Consider the following 24421-nt stretch of genomic DNA (forward strand, 5'->3'; position numbering starts at 1 on the left):
ACCTGGCCTACAGCTCCCCACCATCGCCGCCCTCGTTGCTCGCCTCTGCTGAGCAGTAGCATGTCCGGCTCCTTGGCTCCTGCCGGCCACGGCCTCCTCCTCACCGGCGCCAGGAAGGCCTCCATGGCCGCAACCACCGCCGCCACATGCTCCCCTTCCGCCGCCGCCTGCTCTCACCGCCTTGCCGCCGCATGCCATGCCGCTTGCCCGCAACCCCCTTCTCCACACAGATCAGGCACCGGGATGGCCGGATCCGGCCACCAGGGCATCATATCCACCGCCCCTCGCCGCAGCCGTCACCCCGCCGGCGGAGCTGCTCCGCACAGTCCCCACCCAGTACTGACGCGTGCAGCCCGAGCAAGGAAGATGCCCCACCGCCATCGTCATAGGAGCCCGTGCGGGCTTCCGACAGCCCCCCCCCCCCCCGCGGTGGCAAGGGAGGGGAAGAGAAGGAAGGGGCGGCGGAAGGCCAGGTCCTGGGGGCCCCCCCTGTCCCCCCAACGGGGACCACCCGGGGGCTTCCTAGGAAGGCGGCCCCGTTTTCGGAAACCCCAAGGGCGAACCCGAATGGACAGTCATTCCGAAGCTCGGGGTTTTAATTTCCATATAAGAAGTAGTGCTTCCAAGAAGAATCTCGAGCGGAAGAACGTCCTGGACAACTACTGCTGTGAAATCTGTCATCTGTGGTGACCATGCTGCCCCTTTGTGAAGCAATTATGGGCGCACCTTTTGACTGGCGTGCTGATCGACTACCGGCTCCATGGACTGTGAAGCCGCAAGATGACTTCCCTTCGCAGGCCTTCTCCACCATGTTCCTTCTCTGTTGTTGCTGGCAGAGGTGGAAGCACAGGCATGATGTCGCCTTCCGTTCTACTCGCCGTCGCCGGGCAGCCTGCAGGACTGAAGGTCAACTTTGGCACCATGGTCTCCCGCACGCAGCTCTCCCTGTTGATGATTTCTGGTGCTCAAATTTTGCCACGTGAACAGGCGATCCTGCTATCTCCACCGACCTCCCCTGAAGGAAAAAACGATCCTGCTATCTCCACCAACCCCCCAAAACGCCATACGGCAAATCCATCCACCGGCCTCCGGAATCGAATGGAATCCAAAATACAGGTGGAGACGTTTTGTTCCCCGGTAATTGCCTTAAAAAAAGTTTGAATCATGCATCACGACGACATGAATCGTCAAGCATCAGATAACTTCTATTCTTCCAGAGCACGAAAAACGTTAAACAACTTTCCCAACTACTGTACTACGCAACTACTACGTAGTTCGTACCTGGCTACCTGCTGGTCCGTACTTCTTTGCATTCGAACTCTTTTGGTTTCGTTTAACTCTTCTTTTTTTTGGCGCACGTTTGCACCTTTCCACCAGCTTATAAATAGCTAGAGAAGGCGATTCTTTGGTGACAAAAGAATTCTTTTTCCATGCTGATATTCATCTGCAAGGATATGAACTAAATCTAGTCGATTGATACGTATATACTTTGTAAATTTAAATAACAGGATGTGTGCTATTTATTACATTTTTCAGTTCTTGTGCCATATAATGTCTGAGGTAGACAGAGTGTTCTAGCTAGTTGTGGATTGGTTTGGTTGGCCAGTAAAAATTAAAATAGCACGCTATGTTCCTGAGATGCAACATGCAAATCTTAATGCAAAAAATAAACGCGCAAACAATGTCATCTGACATCTGCGTGGAGATGAGGACATTAAAGTCTTCCGTATGAACAAACTTTAAACAAATAGTCTGACAAAATAAAGAAACAACTGATGAACCACAGCACTTGCCGTCATCGTTAATGTCTTAATGACAAGTCCATACGTGTTAAACTACAGGCCTCACGGGTGTGTAGTGCAGTCGTTACACGTCGTCTTCAGCGAGACTTTGGGACGACGTCTATGTTTACCGTTTCAAAGCTTGGAAACATGCTACAACAGCCAGCGTTCAGGCTACTGTAGCAGCTGCTGCATGCTGTTGCTGTTCCATTATCCTGCTTGCGCTGCAACCTAACACAGTCGAGCGGCTTGCTTGCGCAGCTGCAGCAGCCGGAAGTAGCGCAGTCGAGCAAGCTCATGGTATACTAAACACATGGATCGGAGTCCTGGCACGTTTCGGGTGTACGTGGTCAAAACTCAGAGGTGGAATGTAAGGACGAAGGAGAGTTAGCTAGAACTAGACGAGAGAATGGACCATCTGTTTGGACCATTAGGGTCACCATTAATTTCGAAAGCAAACAAGAAACATCAATTTGTAGTGCTAATTAACAATAGAGGAACTGATTAAGCCTCTTGTTTGGCCAGGCTCTGCACTGTATGGCTAGCAGTTCCAGGCTTCCAGCATCTCATTCAGAGAGTTGACCCATTGATCAAATATGCCAGCTGACTGAGCTAGCTCGTCGATCAGTATGTATAGCACATGTGCCTGTAGCTATCGTAGGTCTTTTTGGTTGAACATGAACTCGTAATTTATTCAGTATAATGCATTGCGTCTGGAATTCCACGTATCAGAACAACCCTGTGCCTTACTTGTTGATCGTTCTTTCTTTCGTTGATTACTTAATTGTGTACACGAATACTTTTATATCCATGGTATTTGGAATAATTAATCTCTGTAGTCCACTAATTTGATCTAACATGGAAATGGAATAAAATGCACATCAATTAGCTAAAACTAGGCTCCCTTCAGTCGACATGACTGGAACAGTCAGGTTAAGACCCAAGGGTCCAGAATTCTTACACTAACCTCTGACGGTGAGCGAGCTTCCTTTCAAGTTCGTAAACATATTGAAATAAGCCGAGCCTAGCCGCTAATTTAATTCTTCCTCGGTGCTCATCTACTGGGAGAAGCTATGGGAGCGCGGGAAAAAAAAATACAGTACATCTGATCTGAGTTACATTTGGGCTCCTGGGTTCCTGGTAGTACCATCAACCAAGAACCATGCCTTTTTTGACTGACCACCAAGCACAAAGTTGACTCCATTTCCCGTTTACTTTCATTTTTTTAATTCGTCCGCTCATTTTTCTTTTATAATCCCAGCAACGCAGAACCTAGAACCATCACGAAAACATCAACACACAACTACACAAGGCGTAAGCGTAGCAGACGGTTGCGACTGAATCATACTTTTTTTGGGAAGAAAAGGTTTAACAAAGACACCCATAAATAACGTCAACACACAACTACACAAGGCGTAGGCGTAGGTAGGTTGCAGGTGAGGTGAGGTCGGCCGAAGATGTGGCGGCCGTTTGCACCTTACACCATTTTATAAATAGCTAGAGAAGGCGATTCATGTTTTCATCAGCCTCGATACTGCATCATCTTCTTTCTCTCACTACTACATGTGGAAGGTGCAGCTAATTGGACCGTCAGTTCATCAATCACTTGTCTCTGCACCTCCCCACCACGCATATATGGCGCCGCCTTCGCACTGCTACATCAGCAATGGCGCCCCACAGAACGGCGTTGTCGTCCCTGTGGAAACGGGAACTCTGCCGCCGCAGGACTCCCACCTGCTCGACCCCGACGAGTTCCGGCGGCAGGGCCACCAGGTCATCGACTTCATCGCCGACTACTACGCCCGCATGGGCGAGTACCCCGTGCACCCCAGCGTCAACCCCGGCTTCCTACGACGCGAGCTCCCCGCGGACGCGCCGTCGCGTCCGGAGCGCGACGCGTTCGACGCGGCGCTGCGGGACGTCCGCGACCTCATCCTGCCCGGCCTGACGCACTGGCAGAGCCCTCGCCACTTCGCGCACTTCCCGGCGTCCAGCAGCACCGTCGGTGCCCTCGGCGAGGCCCTCACGGCCGGCATCAACGTCGTTCCCTTCACGTGGGCCGCCTCGCCGGCCGCCACGGAGCTCGAGATGGTCGTCGTCGACTGGCTCGGCAAGGCGCTCCACCTGCCCGAGAGCCTGATGTTCTGCGGCGGCGGCGGAGGAACGCTTCTAGGCACCACGTGCGAGGCCATCCTCTGCGCCCTCGTCGCCGCGAGGGACCGGAAGCTCGCGGACATTGGGAGCAGGAGGATCGGAGACCTCGTCGTCTACTGCTCCGACCAGACCCACTTTGCCTTCCGCAAGGCTGCCCACATCGCTGGCATCCACCGTGACAACTGCCGCGAGATCGCGACGTGTCGCGATGACATGTTCGCGCTCTCGCCAGCCGAGCTGCATGCCGCCATGCAAGCCGACGTGGACGCCGGGCTGGCCCCGCTCTTCCTGTGCGCGACGGTGGGGACCACCCAGACCACCGCCGTGGACCCCATCCGCGAGCTCAGCGCCGTCGCGGCGGCGCACGGCGCCTGGGTCCACGTGGACGCGGCGTACGCCGGTTCGGCGCTCGTCTGCCCGGAGTTCCGCCACGTGATCGACGGTGTCGAGGCCGTGGACTCGTTCAGCACGAACGCCCACAAGTGGCTCCTGGCCAACAACGACTGCTGCGCGCTGTGGGTGATGAGGCCGTCGCTGCTCGCGGCGGCGCTCCGCACGGAGCAGGAGTACATCCTCAAGGACGCGGCGGCGGAGGGGCACGACGTCGTGGACTACAAGGACTGGTCCGTGACGCTGACCCGCCGGTTCCGGGCGCTCAAGGTTTGGCTAGTGCTCCGCTGCTACGGCGTCGAGGGTCTACGTGCCCACGTCCGCGCACACATGAGCATGGCCGCTTCGTTCGAGAGCATGGTCAGGGCTGACGCGCGGTTTGAGGTGACGGCGACGAGGCAGTTCGCGCTGGTGTGCTTCCGGCTCCGGTCGCCGGAGAAGCTGGGCGGCGAGGAGACCGCCAACGAGCTCAACCGGAGGCTCCTGGAGGAGGTGAACGCGACCGGCTCCGGGCCGTACATGAGCTCCGCCATGGTGGGTGGCATCTACATGCTCAGGTGCGCCGTCGGGAGCACGCTTACGGAGGAGCGGCACGTCCGTGAAGCGTGGAAGGTCTTGCAGGATCAAGCTGCTTCCCTCCTCCGTAAAATGGAGATTGATAACGGTGACGTCTCAACAACTCACTCGTTCACATTCAAAGGCAAAAAATGATGACACATATAATCACCAGGATAAGATATATAGGGAGATTAATTAACGACCAAGCCTTTAATTTGTCTCAACTAAGCTACCTCTTGACATTGCAATTCGGCAGGAAATAGCAGTAGAATGGAGATCACGACAGCTAGCACGATGGTGAAGCCCATCTACGTACTCCACCGGGCACCCGCTCGCCGGCGAGAAGGATGCATATGCAACTACTGTCAGTTCTTAAATATATGACATTTAAGATAAAATGATTAGTTAAAAACTAATCCTTGCTGGTCAGCTATTGCTCGCCCCGGAATCTTTGTTTTTGCGCAACTTTCTATTTTAAAAATGATATAAGCTTATGTACATAACTTTTCTGTACAATGTTGCTAAAAACTTCTCATGATTCTTTTTAGTACAATTTTTGATAATAACGTTGTCGTCACTTGACTTTAACGCTTAATATATCCATTCAACTTGTCTAGATAAATTTTTCATGATAATTTTTTTAGAAAACTATTCACGAGAATATTTCCGGAAAAACTTTTTTCAGACAACTTTTATGCATAACTTCTACAGTTAATTTCTCGGTACAACAGCTCCTGAATGATAAGTTGATAACCTTTTAGCATAAATTCCATGATAAAATTGTTAGGATTGCTTAACTTCGTTTTTTAACTTTTCTAGACAACTTATACACATGATTTTTTTTCGCCACACCACTTTTGCAAAAAAGAAATGTTTGGAATAAGTCTCCAGAACAACTCGTTCAACTAAGTTTTGTGCAAAAACTTGTTATAAAGACCTGACAAGTTCTTTAATTCTGGATTCTCGGTTCTAGAAACCAGAACCAAGTTCGGTTGTTTTACAACATAACACAAGTATGTTTTTTATTTGATAGGCGCCACCTCGGCATGCCATTCCTTGAAAGCTTGGTGCGGGACGAGGGCTCCAACACCCCGCCGGGCAGCTGTTCCCTTGCAGCCTTACCACTGGGCTACATGCCCATCCGCTAACACTTTTATGCTTATTCAAACTAAAATAAATTGACGCGTTGATGCATAACTCATTTCAACTTATTCGGCAACCACGCTGTAATTGATCTCCATTTTACGGAGGAGGGAAGCAGCTTGATCCTGCACGACCTTCCACGCTTCACAGACGTGCTGCTCCTCCGTAAGCGTGCTCCCGACGGCGCACCTGAGCATGTAGATGCCACCCACCATGGCGGAGCTCATGTACGGCCCGGAGCCGGTCGCGTTCACCTCCTCCAAGAGCCTCCGGTTGAGCTCGTTGGCCGTCTTCTCGCCGCCCAGCTTCTCCGGCGACCGGAGCCGGAAGCACACCAGCGCGAACTGCGTCGCCACGGTCACCTCAAACCGCGCGTCGGCCCTGACCATGCTCTCGAACGACGCGGCCATGCGCAGGTGGGAGCGGACGTGGGCGCGCAGGCCCTCGACGCCGTAGCAGCGGAGCACGAGCCACAGCTTGAGCGCGCGGAACCGGCGTGTCAGCGTCACGGACCAGTCCTTGTAGTCCACGACGTCGTGCCCCTCCGCCGCCACGTCCTTGAGGATGTACTCCTGCTCCGTGCGGAGCGCCGCCACGAGCAGTGACGGCTTCCTCACCCACAGCGCGCAGCAGTCGGTGTTGGCCAGAAGCCACTTGTGGGCGTTCATGCTGAATGAGTCCACGGCCTCAACGCCGTCAATGACGTGGCGGAACTCCGGGCAGACGAGCGCCGAGCCAGCATAGGCCGCGTCCACGTGGACCCAGGCGCCGTGAGCTCGCGGATGGGGTCCACGGCGGTGGTCTGGGTGGTCCCCACCGTCGCGCACAGGAAGAGCGGGACCAGCCCGGCGTCCACGTCGGCTTGCATGGCGGCATGCAGCTCGGCTGGCGAGAGCGCGAACATGTCATCGCGACACGTCGCGATCTCGCGGCAGTTGTCACGGTGGATGCCAGCGATGTGGGCAGCCTTGCGGAAGGCAAAGTGGGTCTGGTCGGAGCAGTAGACGACGAGGTCTCCGATCCTCCTGCTCCCAATGTCCGCGAGCTTCCGGTCCCTCGCGGCGACGAGGGCGCAGAGGATGGCCTCGCACGTGGTGCCTAGAAGCGTTCCTCCACCGCCGCCGCAGAACATCAGGCTCTCGGGCAGGTGGAGCGCCTTGCCGAGCCAGTCGACGACGACCATCTCGAGCTCCGTGGCAGCCGGCGAGGCGGCCCACGTGAAGGGAACGACGTTGATGCCGGCCGTGAGGGCCTCGCCGAGGGCACCGACAGTGCTGCTGGACGCCGGGAAGTGCGCGAAGTGGCGAGGGCTCTGCCAGTGCGTCAGGCCGGGCAGGATGAGGTCGCGGACGTCCCGCAGCGCCGCGTCGAACGCGTCGCGCTCCGGACGCAACGGCGCGTCCGCGGGGAGCTCGCGTCGTAGGAAGCCGGGGTTGACGCTGGGGTGCACGGGGTACTCGCCCAGCATGCTGGCGTAGTAGTCGGCGATGAAGTCGATGACCTGGTGGCCCTGCCGCCGGAACTCCTCGGGGTTTAGCAGGTGGGAGCATTGTGGTGGCACAGTTCCCGTTTCCACAGGGAGGAGGACGATGCCGTTCCGTGGGGTGCCATCGTTGATGTAGCTGTGCGAAGGCTGAGCCATATTTGGGTGGGAAAACTCGCGAGATTAGCTGCACCTTCTACTTGTAGCGAAGGTAAGGAGATGTTGCAATGTCGAGACTAGTGAAAATTTGAACTGGCTTCACATCTATATAAATATGCAGGTGGTAGGTGCACACGCGCAGAGGAAATCCAAAACTACACTGGACCGTTGCTTCTCGAGGCAGAAGTCGATTTCTCCTCTCCAGATTGTGCTCTTCCTCCCACCGTTTCGTCCTTTCTCTCTCATTTCTATTCCTCTCACTGGACCAAAAGCTTCAGGAAGCTAAGTTTGGAACTCAACGTACTCCCAAACTCCGGTTACGACTATCTAACCTTCTCGAAGCTCGAGCCCCCATCCCCTCCTCCCTCGACTAATCCATCAGGGAGCCTCTCAACTCCTCAAGCAATCGAGAAGCTCGAGCCCCATGACTCCTTAAGCCTTTTAGGAGGGCCCGATGCTAGTATTTCAGAGGCTCCAATGGTGACGGTGTAAGAAAAATGACCCTCTAGTCATAATTGTGATTCTAGTGATCGAATGACAACATTATATTGGGACTAACATATCAAAAATGAGCACTTGTAGGGTTTCATAGGTTCCATGAATGCAATACAAAGAAAGGTATTGGAGTTGTTGGAGTGTGAAAAAGTTCATTGGAGTGCAAGACACATCAAGAATACATCCATGCCACCAAAAATGCAAAAGTGATCATCCAAAGGCAATTAGCACAAGCTTAGAGAGTGATTAAGTGTTAGGATATGCTTATAGAGAGTGAGTGCAAAAAGGCGTTTCTACCTTGTGATTGGTTCAAGAAGTGAACCACCATTGTAAGCTTAGTGTGCTGACCTCTTGGGATCTTGGTGGCTCACCGGCAAGTCTTCGACCCTCCAGCTTGGTGTGGAGCAGCGACGACTATTACGTGTGGGGGATGAGGAGACCCCCTCTTCATCATGGAGAATCTCCGTAGTGGAGATGGCATTAAGGTGACTGGAAGAGAGGGAGTGGTGAGCTCTTGCCTTTGTGACAAGCTTCTCATCCGGCTTGGCGAGAGCCTTTGTGACGAGCACAAGATCTTGACCGGGAGAGACTTGGTGACCGGGAGCATACCTTGGTGGAGCTCTAACATAGACTAGGGATAGCATTTGCCTACCAATACCACGGGATAAATCGTCATGCCGAGTTTGTATCCTCCCTAACCCACCTCTTTACATTTCCGTATTTCTTACTTGCAACTTGTGTGACTTTACTTTCATAGAGTAGTTATTGCTATGAGTGACTCTAGGTTGCAAACTCTTTGTGCGTGGGAAGTTTCACTAGATGAACCATATATGCATATTTAGATAGCATGGTCTACTCTATATTTTTTATGCAAAGTAGTGGAAGCTATATGTTAAGATTTTAGTTTTGCCTAATTTATCCCCTTTCTCTTCTAGGATACGAGCTGATTCCTTTGAGACGGACCTCCCATGGACCTTGATGATGATGTCGTCGGCAACGGGACTCCTAGGAACTTGATGATGACACTCCTAAGGGCTCCAGAGTAACCATGTCCTGAAACTCTTAGACTCCCGTGTGGGCCTACACAAAAAGGATCCGTTAAGGCCAGTGGTGGATCCAGAAACAGGCTCCATCCCGGGCTAACTAATATAATGCTTAAAATCTTACTAGCCATACACTATTAGATATAACATATTTTTCAAAGGACACAAATAATTATATAATTATATTGATTCCAAGTGTTCAACCAATAGACTCAAACAATACGTAGAACATTGAAGATAGAAAAGTACCAAATTAAGAGTCTTCCATGACAAAAAAAAACATACATGTCTTCATGATTTAACACCACTTGTACCGACATCCTCAATTCTCCATAATTTTTTTAAAATCTTAGCTCTTTATAAAGCAAGATAACATTATGTATTGAAATAGACTAATACAAGTAAACGACACGCACCTTGAGCCCTCGATTGGCAAATTCATCTTACAGTTGCTTAAACCTTGAAAGCGCTTTAGAATTGTTTCATCTTCAATCGATGCAAACAAATCCCGCTCAATATAGCATATCATGCTACTGTTCATCCAATCATCATTCATTTTATTTCTTCGTTCGGTCTTGATAATATTCATAGCAGAGAAGGCTCTTTCAACTGTTGTTGTTGCCACCGGCAAAATCAATGCAAGTTCAATGAGACGATACACCAAAGAAAAAGTTGTATGTCTATCAGTCTGAACCATCTTCTCACCAAGGTTACCAAGATCAGTACAAGTTCCAAAATTATTATCATTTCTGACTTCATCAATGAATATAGGAAGGTCACCTGCAAGCATTATGCAGTCATAATCAGAGAAGTCATCTTTATAAATCTTAGCAAGCTTAACTAACTTCTCTACCTCAAAGTTGGAAAAAGAATCCCTCAGATCAAGACAAGCAACACATCTCAAGAGTTGAGTTGATGTTTCTAGAAATCGATTGTTTAACTCACAATAAATTTGATCAATCACAACATTGAAAATTCCATGATGAAAATAATGGTAGTAACTCACTAATTTAGCACCAAGACATCTCGAACGACCTCTAATTGGTATCATATCTTTCATATTATGAATGTCTATGTTGTTGAGGAGGCAAAACTCCTTTACCTCATCAAAAAGAGAATCCCAACCATTTTCCCTCATTTCATTCATATTTATCATCACAGAGCCAATTAATCTTATTGCACGAACAATATTTTAATTTTTTTTGCAAACATTGTGACAGACCTTGAGTCATCCCCAATACTCTGATCATAAGATGTAATATGAACACAAATTCAAATGACTCCATTCTTTAAATCAATCCAGAGGCTGTAGTTTTCTTTTCCCCATTAGTTCCATCTTCACTAATATTATCTAACATCTCTAGTATAGAGGACCACATGATCATAAGACGTGCCAATATTTTGTGATGTGTACCCTACCGTGTATCACCAGGCCCATCAAGACTAGTTTCTTGGTTTTTCCCTCTCCTAGAAAAAATAGCACCACTATCTAACTGCTCAACAATCTTATCATGGTGACTTCAAGGAGCTGATCTTTCCTCTTGCAAGAAGCAGTAACAACATTGATAATTGAAGTGATATAATTGAAGAAATCAAAAGTTGAACCACAACACTTGGCTATAGAAACTACCACAAGCTGCAATTGATGAGCAAAACAGTGGATGTAAAAGGCATATGGGTTTTCATTCAATACCAGTCTTTGTAACCCATAAAATTGTCCTCTCATATTTGAAGCTCCATCATATCCTTGCCCTCTAATCTTAGAAATAGATAGACCATATCTTCTAAGCATAGTATCCAATGCTTCTTTTAGTGAAGGTGATGTGGTGTCAGAAACATGTTCAATGCCAAGAAACCTCTCAATCACACTTCCTTTATCATTGATAAACCTACAAGAGAAAATAGAAAATAGTGTTACTTGAAAGCAACAAAACAAAACTAACGAAATAACCAAATGGAGAGGAGATATATACCTCACAACTACAACCATTTGTTCCCTAATAGATGCATCACGAGCCTTATCAACAAGCACCAGAAACCAACGATCTCCTATTTCACTTTTAATTAACTCACTTGTCTCCTATGCACAAGCCCTAACCAAATCTTTCTGAACCATTGGACTACTCATTTGATTATTCCCTAGAGCATTTTCACCCATCACAAGTGCAGCCTTAGGATCCTTCTTTCTGTACCATTCAAGTATCTTCATAAAGTTCCCTTTATTTCTTGATGTTTTAGATTCATCATATCCACGAAAGGCTAGAGCTTGCAAAAGGAGAAATTTAGCAATGCCTAACATGATAGTTAAATGAGCTTTATATGCCTCCTCTTCTGTTGCACTTGTATCAGTCCACACATGTTGAATACTTTGCCTCTAATTTTTGAAATCAAGTGCACACTTTCTTGCATTACTATGAAAGCCATCAATTGATTGAGCATGCTCCTTGAAAGATTCCTTTGCATTCTTCCAATTTGTAAATCCAACTTTGTGAATGTATCATTACTATGAAACCCAGTTTGTTGCGGCTTAAAGAGATAGCAATAAAAGCAATAAACTGCATCCTTGGCTACACTGTACTCTAACCAATTAAATTGATCAAACCATGATCCAACAAATCCTCTTGATTGACCTTTACCATATTTTTTCGTTTTTGGAAACTTAAGACCAGCTGGCATATATGGACCTATTTGTAGATATGCTCTCCTAGCCTCATCCCTAATATCATGATGAAAATCATCAATTGGCTTCCTGTCTCCTGGATCAACAACTATATCTCTCATATCAAGTTCAATCCGTGGTCTTTTTTGCTTAACCCGGCTCTCTATAGTTTCAGCACTACTCTTTGACGCATCTTTTTTAGCATAGTATCTCTCCATTCTAAGTTATGAAATGTTGCAATTGCAAAGTAAGACTCAAATACTCAATGAAGTAATGAATATTGCAAAGTAATGAATTTCTCTCCATAGTATCTCACCTGCCTGCTGCTGCTTGGCTGCTACCTGCCCTCAGCGGCTCAGCCGCTGGCGCGCTGCCTGAGTGCCGCTCAGCTGGCGGCCGGCGCCTGGCAAGCTGGCGCGCTGCTGTTTAGTCAGCGGTCGGTGGGGGTGTGGGGGTGCGGCTGGCGGGGTCGCGGGAGGTGAGGGCGACCGGCGAGGTGGCGACCTGGCGGGTGGCGACGGTGCGGCGCGCAGCCGGCGGGGGCACGGGGCCGTGGGGGCCGGGGGCTGAAGGCGAGTGCGGACAGGAGGCGCAGGAGGCAGCGTGGCGTGACGAGTGCGGACGGAAGGCGCGAGGCTAGCCGGCCAGGGCTAGGGTTCCGGTCTGCTGGGCTCACTTCACGTTGGGGTGGGCTAATAGGCTGCCTGGCCTTTTTATGCCATTTTTATGAAACTTGTTCCCAATCTTCTTGGACCTCACCCTGGGCTGCAGCCCGGGCAGCTCGGGGCCCAAATCCACCCCTGGCTAAGGCCGACTATACATATGACAAGTGTATTGTAGATTTTGTATATTACTATTTTACTCTTAGTCAACCTTTGATCATTTTCACTGACTCGAGAAGCATGACCATCCTTTGTACCATACCGTACCGATGGTTTATATAAATTCTTCCGAGTGACCCTCCATGAGGATGATTCAATAATAGAAGACAAACATCCATAAGGGCGATCTTTTGGAAGGCTCTCCTATCATGGAGACCGAAAGCCGGACATAGGGTGCCCAACAACTCCGAACTAAAATAAATCATGTGTCTTACATTTGATTCCTGAACGCAAGGTCCGTCAAATGCCCGAACGTCCCTCTCTTGTGTATATGTAACTATTACATTCTATATACAATAACATCATGCTAGCTAATCTGAAAAATGGCTCGTGTGCTCGTACCCCTTCCCACTCCTTCAAAAAAAGTATCATCAAAATTCGAATAAAAAACAACTAAAAATATATGGATTGGTAGATGATGTAAATATGCATATTCATGCAAAATTTGGGGATGAAAAAAATTGGGTAAAGAGAAATTAAAAAAATAAATCAACATGTGAATTGGTGCGGGTTGTGGATTTTTTTAGATAATGGAAAATAATATTTCAGCTTCAGACATCCTCTTTGGAGAATGTATCAGGCCACAAACATTACGTAGAGGCACATGTTTCAAGTCAACATGTAGCCAAGACATCAGAAGATCCGATGTTCCAACGTAACAAAATCAAAGAAAAAGAAGAAACTCAAAATTTCATACAAACTACTCTAGTAATCTCTCTTTGTGGCAGGTTTCGTAAAGTCGCCTCCAAATGAACCAACTCCTCCACATCAGGTAAAAGTGGAACCGAAGTATGAGCCAATGCCAACAACGGGAAAGAGAAACAACTCCATCTGCTGATTGGTGCTCTGACCACCAAACCAAGACCGCATCAAAAGTATCCACACTTCCACTAACATAGGTAGCAGCCAGCGGGGATAAGCAAGATACTTGTAGCTGTTGAAAAATCTGAGTTGGGTAAACACAGTACTCGCACGAAGTGCACCACCACTAAAAAAATCTCCAAAATGACACCTCTGAAGGTACCGTGACACCCTAAGAGGGGGGGTGAATTGGGTGTTCTAAAAACTGAGCCTCCAAGCACATATAGAAACCTATTCCAATTTCTATCTAGATGTGCACTAGGTTTTTCTATGTGTTGCTATCTCTACCGCAAAAGAGTTTTGCACCCTAGGTTCCAATCCTATAAACTACACATGGCAATTTTAGGAAAGGTAAATGCGGAAAGTAAGTGCGATAAGAAATGCGGAAGTAAATGAGGTAGAGAAGGCAAACTTCCGGCGTGGCGACACTGTAATTTTTACGGAGGTATCGGAAAGCAAAGATTTCCACTAGTCCTCATTGTTGAAGCCCCTCTCAAAGGGAATGCCCGCGCAAGGGTATAAACTACCCAGTGAAGTAACTCCGTAGGATAGCCGACGAGCCTTCCCCATGCACAAGTGGGTCTCTGCCTAGCCTCTTCCAGATGCTCCTTGCCGTTCTTCACTTTGTTGAGTTTTGGCAAAAGCCTAGGGCCTCTCCTCCCTATCACAAGCACCAGCGGCCACTCCACAAACACGGTTGGAGGGTCTCGCACGACTTACAAGCCCCGGATTTACAACTCTTGGTGCGCGCAAGTACCGATACAAAGGAGGTGTGCAAAACCTCGTCTAACTTTAGGCTAAACCCTAAAGCAATGCGCTAATAGGCCTAAACTAGCACTAATAAAGACCTAAGTCTTATACTAATTGCCTTAATCTTCTCTTTAGCACTTTGGTGGATAGAGCACTTGTGTGAATGTGGAAAGAAGCCTATAGCTTCTCCAAGCACTAACACCTCTCAAATGGCCGGGCAATAGGGTATAAATAGCCCCAAGATAAGAAACTAGCCGTTGCAACTTTCTGCATAGCACTGACTGATTCGGTGGTGTGCAGGAGGTGTCACCGAATGAATCGGTGCATGCCACCTCAGCTAGCCGTTGGGCGACTCGCGCCCACTGACGCTGGGCCCTACACATACCACTGACTGATTTAGTGACATGTGAAGGGCATCACCGAATGAGTCGGTGACCCTTGAGCCGCAGTCTTCGTGCGCCTTCCTTCACCGACTGATACGTTGCTTCATCCTCTTGAACCACCGTATGAATCGGTGTGGCTTGAAATAACTTTTCAAACTTCTAGAGCCGATCTTAAGCCGAGCCGATCCTCACCGACTAATTCGATGGAGGCTCACTGTGCCCACCGAATGTGTCGGTGGTAACAGTGCACACTTCTTAGCCCTATTGATGTCCTCCACATCACCGACTGATTCAGCGCCTCTTCCAATGGTCATCATATAGATCGATGGAATGTGTTGGTGCATAATTCCAGCAGGGTTCGCTTCAAGTCTTCACGCATTTTTGTTCCGGCTTCATTACCATCATTTGAGATTTTTGCTATCATTTGGATGCCATAAAATTCTTCTAAATCTTTCTTTTTCTTCTCATTTTGATGGGATTCTAATTTATCCTTGGGACCTATAAAATACCTACAAAGGTACATCTTACAAACACATTAGTCCTAATGACTATGTTGTCACTAATCACCAAAATCACTATGGCCTAGAGCCATTTTCCTTACAACCTCCACCGAGCAAATGACGATAGTTGTCGCCGCCGCCGCCCACTGGGACAAAGTTTTCACCTGTAGATCTAGTGATGGGGTGGGATCGGGACATGGTGGCACCTCCAAGAAGGAAAATGACACCCAAAGGCGTCATTGCCGTGGCTTTCACTAGCGCACCCTAGCCCATCACAACACAGCCCCAAGGGTCGACGAGACGCGTCCCATACCACGCCATCACCAATCACTAGAGGCTGAAGCACTTGGGACCCAACATCGACGAAATGCGTCCCATACTACACTTGTCGCACGATGAGTTCGTGAGCACCCGTTACAAGCACAATGTTTGTGGTTGTAGTTACCGGCCATCCTCCCCAGGTACGACTTCGCTAAGGCCGCCCACCACCTCAGCTGCGCTGCGCCATGTGGTTACCGTCGTAGCCACCGCAGGCCTGCAAGCAGGCGTCGCTGCAGCCGGCGCAGCCCATGCAGGGCACATGCCTCCTCTGACTAGATCCATCTTGCCGGTCGATTCCGGCCACCAAACATCGGATCCGGTGTCCACCCACGCGAACCGGCCACTTTCGCCTGCATGAGAGGGATGGAAGGGAGGAGATGTAGAAGATTGGAGGAGGAAGAAAATGGAGCTAGGCTGTCGTCGCTGGCTAGGGGAGCGATGGGGCTGCTGCTGCCGGAGCAGCAGTAGTGGCCGGCCGCGTTTATACAGTGGAGGCTTGGTGGCGGCGCCTGGCGTCCGCCCCTGAGTCGCCTACAAGGATGACGCAAGGGCCTTCCGAGAAAAGCGGATCTCCTTTAGTCCATACAGTCGGGTTGTGGATCTACATAAACAATGCATCGGAGCCAATAAATATATTAATCCTCTTTTTTTTTTCCTCTTTGCACAAAATTTGGTTTGTCCCAAAATTTTGCATGAGCATTCATCTTTGCATGGGAGTAGGTAGGAGCATTCATATTTACCCATTTATATTGTTGGTTGATATTTTCCATACACATTTTGATGGTTTTTGGAAGTTGGAATATAGGAGCATGGGAGTAGGTAGGAGCATGCACGAGAGACGTTCTCAGCTAATCTCAACGATTCACGACACAGATCGATCGATCGATATCGCACTTCCATTAAAAGATTGGATGCGGATGTCCTGGCTTTCTGGCTCTAGGAATCAATATAGTGATAGTTCAACAATAGTCTTTGATGTTTGATGGGGAGGGGTAAAGGACGGCTGAATGTGTTTTTGCATATATCAACCACATTATTGACTTTGTATGATCTTTTTGCATATATCAACCACATTATTGACTTTGTATGATCTTTTTGCATATATCAACCACATTATTGACTTTGTATGATCTTTCGAACTGTGAGTTTGCAGCTGCGTGGGGTTTTTTTCCATCTAATCAATGACGACCGACAAGCGGCATTTGCAGCTAATGAGCCTCGTGTCACAAATAATGCGCATTATATTGTTGAGCTTTTGTGATCTTAAAGGTACAATCTTAACAACTGTAGACGCTGCAAAAAGAATACAATCTGAAATTATTTTTCAATATAAATATATTTATATAAGACATATGTGTTACACTTAAAAGGTATGAGTCATACAAATATATATATATATATATATAGTTTTTATATGTTTCCAAAATATATGTTTTATTAAAAGTTTTGCAGACTGAGGATAGCTATATTTCTTAAGGTGAACATATCCACACGTGTTTGAGTAGCAGGGATGTGCTTATTGAAAAATTTTAAAAGTTTGATTAGATTTTTCTTAAAATGTCAAGTATCTATGATGGGACGTGTGGTACCTTCCAGGATGACACGGCTACCCGGGTAAAGGTAGAAAGATTAACGTAAAGGAAAGAAATGCCGGACGTTTTGGTCACCTGTGCGCACCAGAAGCATATTCGTGCACTGCAATTTACTCCTGTTCACAAACATAATGGGATTTATCTTAAATCAAACTACAGTAAGTTCGACAAAATATGTTGAAACGAGTATTAATATCCACCGCATCTAAAAAGTAGGCTATGATAATATATTTCTAAATGGATCTAATGGTACCTTATGATATCATATTATTATTATTATTATTATTATGGAAAACTTAGATTAATTTGATTTAGGATAAAGCTAAAATCCCTTATATTTGTGGAAAGAGCGAGTGTGTCTATTTATGTGCAGTGGATCTCTCTCGTCGTTCATCACCAACTACACCAACACAATTCAACCAAGTTGTTTTCTTGACATATAATTCCACTAGAGATCACGCAATACAATGGAGATCATGCCGGCAAGCACAATGGTAAAGCCCGTCTACTCCACCGGGCACCCGCTCGCCGGCGAGCAGGTCTCGCTGACAGTTTTCGACGGTGGCGCCTTCGACGTCTTTCTGCCCACCGTGCTCGCCTACCCCGCGCCGGCGCCGTCCAACGAGGCGATCAAGGAGGGCCGTAGCGCTCTACCCTCACTTCGCGGGCCGCCGGTTCCTTCACGTGAACAACGAGGGCCAGCCCTGCCGTGCCAATGGGCGTTCCCAAAGGCTCCAGGTAAAGGACCTACTGAACTCGAGCTACGGCCAAGTGGTCCACGCGATCCGCGACGCCGTAGTGCGACGGCGAGTACATCCAGTCTTTCGTCGACTTCGGAGCCGTGGCGGACCTACGCGGGGAGGAACTCGTGGCGACGGCGGCGGCGGCCGGCACGATGCTGTGCCCGGACCTGGAGGTGGACAGCTGGCTGGGGTTCCAGTTGCACCAGATGGACCTCGGCACCAGGCCGCCGTGCGCGTTCCTGCCGCCGGACCTGCCCATCGAGGGGCTCATGGGCTTCGTGCCGTCGCGCCTGGCCGTGGCGGTGGGCGGCGTCGACCTCTTCATCGCCGTCGCGGAGTGCTACGTCGAGGCGTTTGAGCGGATCTGCCACTCCGTCGATTGATCAAACGGCCGACGACGCACAACTTGGATTCCTTCATGATTTGCTATGTACGAACGGTGTTCTTTAAAAGTGCACTGTTTCAACGCACCTTGTACATCTGTCACCTGAAATCTTGTTTTCCTTTTTTGCCCAACATTCAAGAGTTTTTGGGTGAGGTTATGTCATACAACGTCGGCACAAAAAAAAAATTAAACTCAGTTTTGACCCAGTTGATTCCCAGTTGCAAAGGTGTTCAGCGCACCACGTCGCCGCTGCTGGTGGTGTTGCACATCGGGCGGCAGGGGTGCACGGGCAGCGGACGCGCACGAAGAGAAGGGCGTCCCGGACTCCGGCTGGTTTCGGTTGCTAGCCGGCGGCGCGGCTGGAGCATGTCGTGCTAGACCAATTATCAATATCATACCAAGGAAAGGACTTTGTATATCTCCATAATAATCCGCATCAACTCGCACGGTCGTACCGACGTAAATCTCTTCCTCTTCTTCCTTCGTGCCGAGTAGCCGGCTAGCCGCACAAAGTTACAGATCCATGTCGCGTTCCGATGCCGCCGCCGCCTCCGGCCGCGCCGGTCCTCCCGCGGTCCTCGCCGACCGCCGGAACGCGACCACGGCCTCAGCGCGCACGAGCACGGGCAAAGACATCCAGGTCACCTTCTTCGCGGTGGACCCGCCGCGTGACTCCTACTTCTGCGTCCACTGCCACGGCCGGAAGACGTGCAGCAGCCAGATCCCCTACTCGAAGGGTGACCTCGCGCTCCTCGCCTACATGCCCGACTACTTCATCCACAGCTGGTCGACGGCCGGCCGGACTCGCCGCTGCCCCAGCTGCATGATGCTCCCATCGGAATCGTACCCTTCGGCGGCGACGGCTTCGTCCTGGCCGCTGTCAAGTCCAAGCGCGGTTACGAGGAGGACGGGACGTACGAGCTCCACGTATTCCGGTCCGATCGCGGCACGTGGGCCAGCACCGTCCTGGAGCTCGGGAGCGACGTGTGCCTTGGTCCTCTGGACAAGGTGATCGCGCTCGGAGGCGGCGAGCTGGGCTGGGTAAACCTCCGCAAGGTCATCCTGGCCGTGGACGTGCTCGGCGAGAGCCCCAAACCCCGCGTCATCCCTCTGCCCAAGCTGCTCCCCACCAACCAGATCAACTTGTTGCGGCCCATGCCACGCTGCGCGCGCGAGTACCGCGACGTCGTCGTCTGCGCCGCCGACGGCTGGATCAGGTGCGTCGAGATGGAGCACCAGGTGAGGCGCGTGCTCCCGGAGATGCTGGATGTTTCGAGCTCCGACGTGCTCCACGACTCGGACCTGCCGGTGAACAGGTACAGCGACGCCGACTGGGCATCGCCGATCCAGTTCGAGTTCCTTGGATCCAGTCCGATCCAGTGTCGTCGTGTGGAGCAGGACGGCCGCTTCTGACTGCTGGCGCAAGGAGAGCTTGGTCCATGTCGACGACATCCTTGCGAACGACGACACTGGCCATACTTCATCCCTGCTGCGCGAGATGCTGGGGGGCGAGGGCGACGGTGGTGATGATCCGGCCTTGACGGTGAAGGACCTGATGATGGACGTGCCTTCCGTGAGCATTCATGGTGGCGATGTTGTTTACATCATGTCCAAGGTGAAGGATACGGATACAAAGACATGGGCGGTCGCGGTTGGCATGGAAAACAAGACGCTGGTGGAGGTGGCGCCAATTTCGGTCCAAGGACATGGCTCCATCGGGACAGACTACCTCTCATGCGGTTTGTCTAGATATCTAAAAACGGATTAATTAAGGTTATGGGTGCTGGGTTGAAGGTTAATCAGGCGACTATGGTGAGGAGTGTCCTTTTATTTCTCTATTCCCCTTTAAGCTGGTTTGATAGAAGAGGATTAGAAGAGAATAAGGATGGTCGAGTCTAAAATGAACTAATTTTCTCTCAAGCCCTCCCATTCCACTTCAATCCAGTAGTATCCAAATAGAATCTTAATAGTAAATTTTGAACTGATAGATATTTTTATGGGATTTTATATGCCATATGGATACAACAATAATACAAGTTATGGGATGGGTGCAATTTACACATATATTAAGGGCTGCGCAAGCCAGCCGCTTAAAAAAAGCTGCTTAATTCTTACTTATGGCATGCAAATTGCCACGTGTCATTTAGAAAAACTTGGCAATTTGAAGTAACTACCTTTGCTGAGCTGATCAACTGAACATGTTGCTACTCAATTAAATGGTTACTCCTATAATCCAACACGGCAGAAGTACCTCGAGTCGAGAATTGCAGATACGAATATGCCAGGACTGTACATGGGGATTGGGACTCTTATGAAAATATTTATTTCTTCAAGCTTCTATCATCTGTCTCTAAGGGATTCTCCAATACGTGGTTCTTAGCTGGTCCTATGTTTCTCTCTTTTTTATGGAATCAAGTCCTATATACTGTGAGGTTGATTCTATATGGAACCAGATCCCATACATAGAACCAGATCCCATGCAATATAAAATAGGGAGAATAGGAGAGAGAAGAGAGGGATGGAGGGTTGCGGGTCCCATATTTATAGATTCAACCTGGTGAAGATATATAACATGCGATATCAAATTATTGTTGGATCCCACCTAACCAGAGGTGCACTCATACATCGCTGGTGCCCTAACAATACATGCGCATTGTGCTATCCTGTCCGTTGGCGACTTTGGTGGTCGAGGTGAAGCCCAATCCGGCCCGGTCCAACTCCACAGATCTCCATGTCGCGCTCCGATGCCCTCCTTCCGCGTGGGTCCTCCTCGACACGGAGGCGTTAGTCGCCGTCTCGCCGACGACTGCCAGAACGCGACCACCGCCTCAGCGCAGACCAGCACAGGCCGACCCGTCCAGTTCACCTTCTTCACCGCCGACCCGTTGCTCCATCCAAGCAAGGTGATCGCGCTCGGAGGCGGGCAGGCGGCGGGCTAGGCTTCGTCGACCTCTGGGCGGGCATCCTGGCCTGCGACGTGCTCGCGGCCGCCGGGAACGACCCCACGCACCGCCTCATCCCGCTGCCCACGGTGCTCCCGGAGATCCACGCCGTCGACCGGTGCTTCTCCGCTCGGGGCTTCCGCGACGTCGATGCCTGCACCGCCGACGGCTCCATCAGGTGCGTCGAGAGGTAGGAGCTCTCGCTTCAGGCGCGTCGTCCACGACGTCTCGGCCTCGGACGAGCTCCACGACTCGGACCTGGCCATGGACTGCACCGCGGGCACGGGGGAGACCCACGAGCACGCTGGATGGAGGGTCATCACCTGGAACAGGACGGCCTCGTCCTTGCCAACGGTCCAGGCCACACCGCGTTGCTGCCTGAGCTCGGCAGCGGCGGCGACGGTGGTCGGAGTTCGACGGTCAAGGACCTGAGGGTGGCCGTGCCATCGATGAGCATGGATAGTGGCAATGTTGTTTGCATCATGTCCAAGGCAAAACCCAGGGATACAAGGACATGGGCGGTCGCGGTTGACATGGGAAAGAGGACGCTGGAGGAGGTGGCCCCAATTTCTTTCCAAGGTCACGAGTTTATCAGGCCATCCTACTTCTCCTGCACCCTATCGAAATATATGAGCATGGATTGAGGTTACGAGTGATGCCCGTTTGTACTATCATGTGCGCGAACGCTCTGAAGGAGTGCCTTCTTTTTTCAGAAGTTTTTTTTTTGTTACTAGTATTTGACGGTGTGGCTATGTCAAAAAAAAAATGTTTTCCACCTCATCACTGAAATTGCTTCGAAAATTAATTTGAAATTCCAAATGAAAACTTGGAACTAGATCAATAACATCAGAGATGGTGAAATGAGGTAGAGAAATCCAATGCACCGACACCATCATTTTTCGATGCCTAATAATAATAGATATCTAATACACTAACTACGTTCGCTCAACATCATAGAAGAAAACAGCTCTGTTAATCTAGTGAATAAAAAAAATCAAACAAAACCTCTTGTCAAGAAGACTGCATACAGGTATAGTTCTCTTACAGAAGCATTCATTCTGTAACCCCTTGCATTCATTTTTGTAACCCCTTGCATGAGAACCTATTACCAAGATGGTTAAGTAAACCACCATCAATGTTTAACCCACTGAAATTTGACAGATGCAATGCAATGTCCTTCAGGCAATAAGGTTTAGGTGAGGGTACTTAGGTATGCCTTGTCACCAATGCAGGATAAGTGCTTCCCTGTCATCTAGATACGCATCACCTAGTGGTTCGTAAGAAACTTGGGACAGATGCAACCAAAAACATAAAAAATGTCCAAATAGATTAAAAGGAGTTAATTGCAATCTACTAATAAAGATTTACACTAATGGATCTCTCCTACAGCTTGAAACTAGTAGCAGTTTACTGTCCCCCAATCCCTAAACTACCACAACCATCACTGTTCTTTATACTTGAATCACTGACCTGGTTCTCAGATTTAAGAAAGACAACTTGCCTGTTAGGCTAATACAGCCCAAAGAAAAAATTCAGAAAACCATATTTGTACTGAGTTAGAAAGGTTAACTAATCGACCCACCTGTTTTTCTCCTACCTGGATACATGGTGATTTGAAGATGGTACTGGTATTGCTTTCTGAATTCTGACAGTATTCCAAAGCAGTTGTTGCGAGGTACAAACAGGAACACTAAATCAAATGAGGCATGTCATCAATCAATCAACAAATTATATTAAACCAAAATTACCAGAACCTTGGGTGTTTGCACTTTGCACCAGAAAGTTGAAACTCCAACAAGAGATTAGTCTCTAACAATGCTCACAAATTAACTCCCTGAAACCTTAGAAACCACACCTCTAGGATTTCAGGCTTCTTAGCTTAAACTGTGAAGGGTGATAGATGTCTGTGTGCAACATCCACGAAACCGCCACCCCTAGAGAGGAGTGAAACACCGAAACTTAATATCAATTCAACAAATTACATCAATTCAGAAGACATAAGCATCCTACTGGAATGAGATTGAATCCAATAACTTCATAGAAACACATATGGAACTCAACATTTCATCCTAGAGGCCAGACAGGTTCTGTTACGTGTCAAAAATCAGGATATGGCACATAGCAATCACAATATCGGAGACAAACACTTTCTACAGAGGAAATGTGTAAGAGTCAATGGAATGGACGACATAACAAACAGGACCAGCCACATTCACTCATTCCGATTCGTTGAGATATATAAATGACAGTTATCGATGTCTGAATTTCCTCAACCATGATATGGATAGGAGCAGGGAAGAGCCTGATGGTTGGTACCTAAGGAGCCGCAGCACAAGTGCGAGAGGGCCACTACATGAGGGTTGAGGAGAGCTTGAGGCACTCGCTCTGGCACCTCTTGAGGCAGACGTCGTTCCAGTTGGGCACCTGGTGCTGGTTGACGCAGACGGTGCGCGCGCAGGCGTCGGCGCAGGCGTCGAGCTCGGAGACGCCGCAGACGGTGACGCAGGTCTCCGGGATGGGGTCCTTGGAGAAGGCCCCCACCTTCTTGAGCATCCGCTTGGAGGTGCAGACGCGCTCGCAGACGAAGACCTCGTCGGAGCTCTTCTCGCGGCCGCGCGCCGCCTTGAGGCGCTGCTCCTCGTCGCGGCGGCGCTTGATGCGGATGAACTGGCCCGCCACCAGCGCCGGGATCGCCGCGCCCAGCAGGGGCCACCACGCGTCCACCATCGCCTCGCGAGCCTGCGCCGAAATCGGGGCCGCACGAATCAGATTTGGCCGAATCTCCCACGAGCCGCCAGAGATGTATGAGTAAACTGTGGGGGCGAGAAGGGGGACGAAGAGGTGGGAAATTGGTGGTGGCACCTTGAGATGAACCGATTGCTCGCCCAGACGTCGTCGGGTGGAGGAGAGGAGGGAAACCGGTGGAGGGAGGCGAGGGTTTTAGGCGAGGACGACGAGGTGGCGCCGCTTCCTTTCCCCAACTCCTCCAATCTGCTGTTGTGCGACTGCGGGGTGGGGGGAGATGGATAGATGGTGGCTGGAGTTGGGGTCGGGCTGGAAATGGGCCGAAAGTTTTATACCGTCTTCATACTGTATGCCCAACAACGCGAAGCCCACTTTGAATAGACTGAAAGATTTCCGAGAAACGTTTAAAAAAAGGATTAAGCCAATCGAAAATACAAAAGATTCAGTCATTTG

At 49.5% G+C, this 24421-nt stretch overlaps 2 protein-coding genes and 1 pseudogene across 5 annotated transcripts; 1 reads left to right on the forward strand and 2 right to left on the reverse strand.

Annotated features, from left to right (window-relative positions):
• The first annotated feature begins 3234 nt into the window (after nucleotides 1-3234).
• On the forward strand, nucleotides 3235-6120 carry LOC101765018 (tyrosine decarboxylase 1). 2 transcript variants are annotated; one of them, XM_004985388.3, is made up of 3 exons: nucleotides 3235-4989; nucleotides 5140-5247; nucleotides 5917-6120. In XM_004985388.3, exons 1-3 carry the CDS (start codon nucleotides 3345-3347, stop codon nucleotides 6063-6065), a joined length of 1902 nt encoding a protein of 633 aa, XP_004985445.1. In that variant the 5' UTR covers nucleotides 3235-3344; the 3' UTR covers nucleotides 6066-6120. The 2 variants fall into 2 exon arrangements, with proteins under 2 accessions (XP_004985445.1, XP_022678517.1); XM_022822782.1 differs by lacking the exon at nucleotides 5917-6120 and having other exon boundaries at nucleotides 3238-4989; nucleotides 5140-5460.
• On the reverse strand, nucleotides 5829-9118 carry LOC101764598 (annotated as a pseudogene).
• A 13157-nt stretch (nucleotides 9119-22275) lies between these two features.
• LOC101765410 (uncharacterized protein At5g64816) lies at nucleotides 22276-24246 on the reverse strand. 3 transcript variants are annotated; one of them, XR_002675600.1, is made up of 4 exons: nucleotides 24086-24246; nucleotides 23540-23962; nucleotides 22978-23157; nucleotides 22276-22868 (listed from the first exon to the last, which is right to left on the reverse strand). XR_002675600.1 is itself a non-coding variant. In XM_004985390.4 (3 exons), the coding sequence occupies exon 2, from the start codon at nucleotides 23948-23950 to the stop codon at nucleotides 23573-23575; it is 378 nt and encodes a 125-aa protein (XP_004985447.1). In that variant the 5' UTR covers nucleotides 23951-23962; nucleotides 24086-24246; the 3' UTR covers nucleotides 22833-23157; nucleotides 23540-23572. The 3 variants fall into 3 exon arrangements, 2 of the variants coding, with proteins under 2 accessions (XP_004985447.1, XP_004985446.1); XM_004985390.4 differs by having other exon boundaries at nucleotides 22833-23157; XM_004985389.3 differs by lacking the exons at nucleotides 22276-22868; nucleotides 22978-23157 and having other exon boundaries at nucleotides 23239-23962.
• Nucleotides 24247-24421: the final 175 nt, after the last annotated feature.

This window comes from Setaria italica, chromosome IX, assembly GCF_000263155.2.
Source record: "Setaria italica strain Yugu1 chromosome IX, Setaria_italica_v2.0, whole genome shotgun sequence".
NCBI classification, from domain to species: Eukaryota; Viridiplantae; Streptophyta; class Magnoliopsida; order Poales; family Poaceae; genus Setaria; species Setaria italica.

Bases quoted from the DNA above. Each gene is read 5' to 3' on its own strand.
- LOC101765410 (XM_004985390.4), bottom strand. From the start codon at position 23,950: ATGGTGGACGCGTGGTGGCCCCTGCTGGGCGCGGCGATCCCGGCGCTG.
- LOC101765018 (XM_004985388.3), top strand. From the start codon at position 3,345: ATGTGGAAGGTGCAGCTAATTGGACCGTCAGTTCATCAATCACTTGTC. The intron at 4,990-5,139 runs GTGACGTCTCAA...GCAATTCGGCAG, and splicing joins TAAAATGGAGATTGATAACG to GAAATAGCAGTAGAATGGAG. The intron at 5,248-5,916 runs GTCAGTTCTTAA...TTTATTTGATAG, and splicing joins AGGATGCATATGCAACTACT to GCGCCACCTCGGCATGCCAT.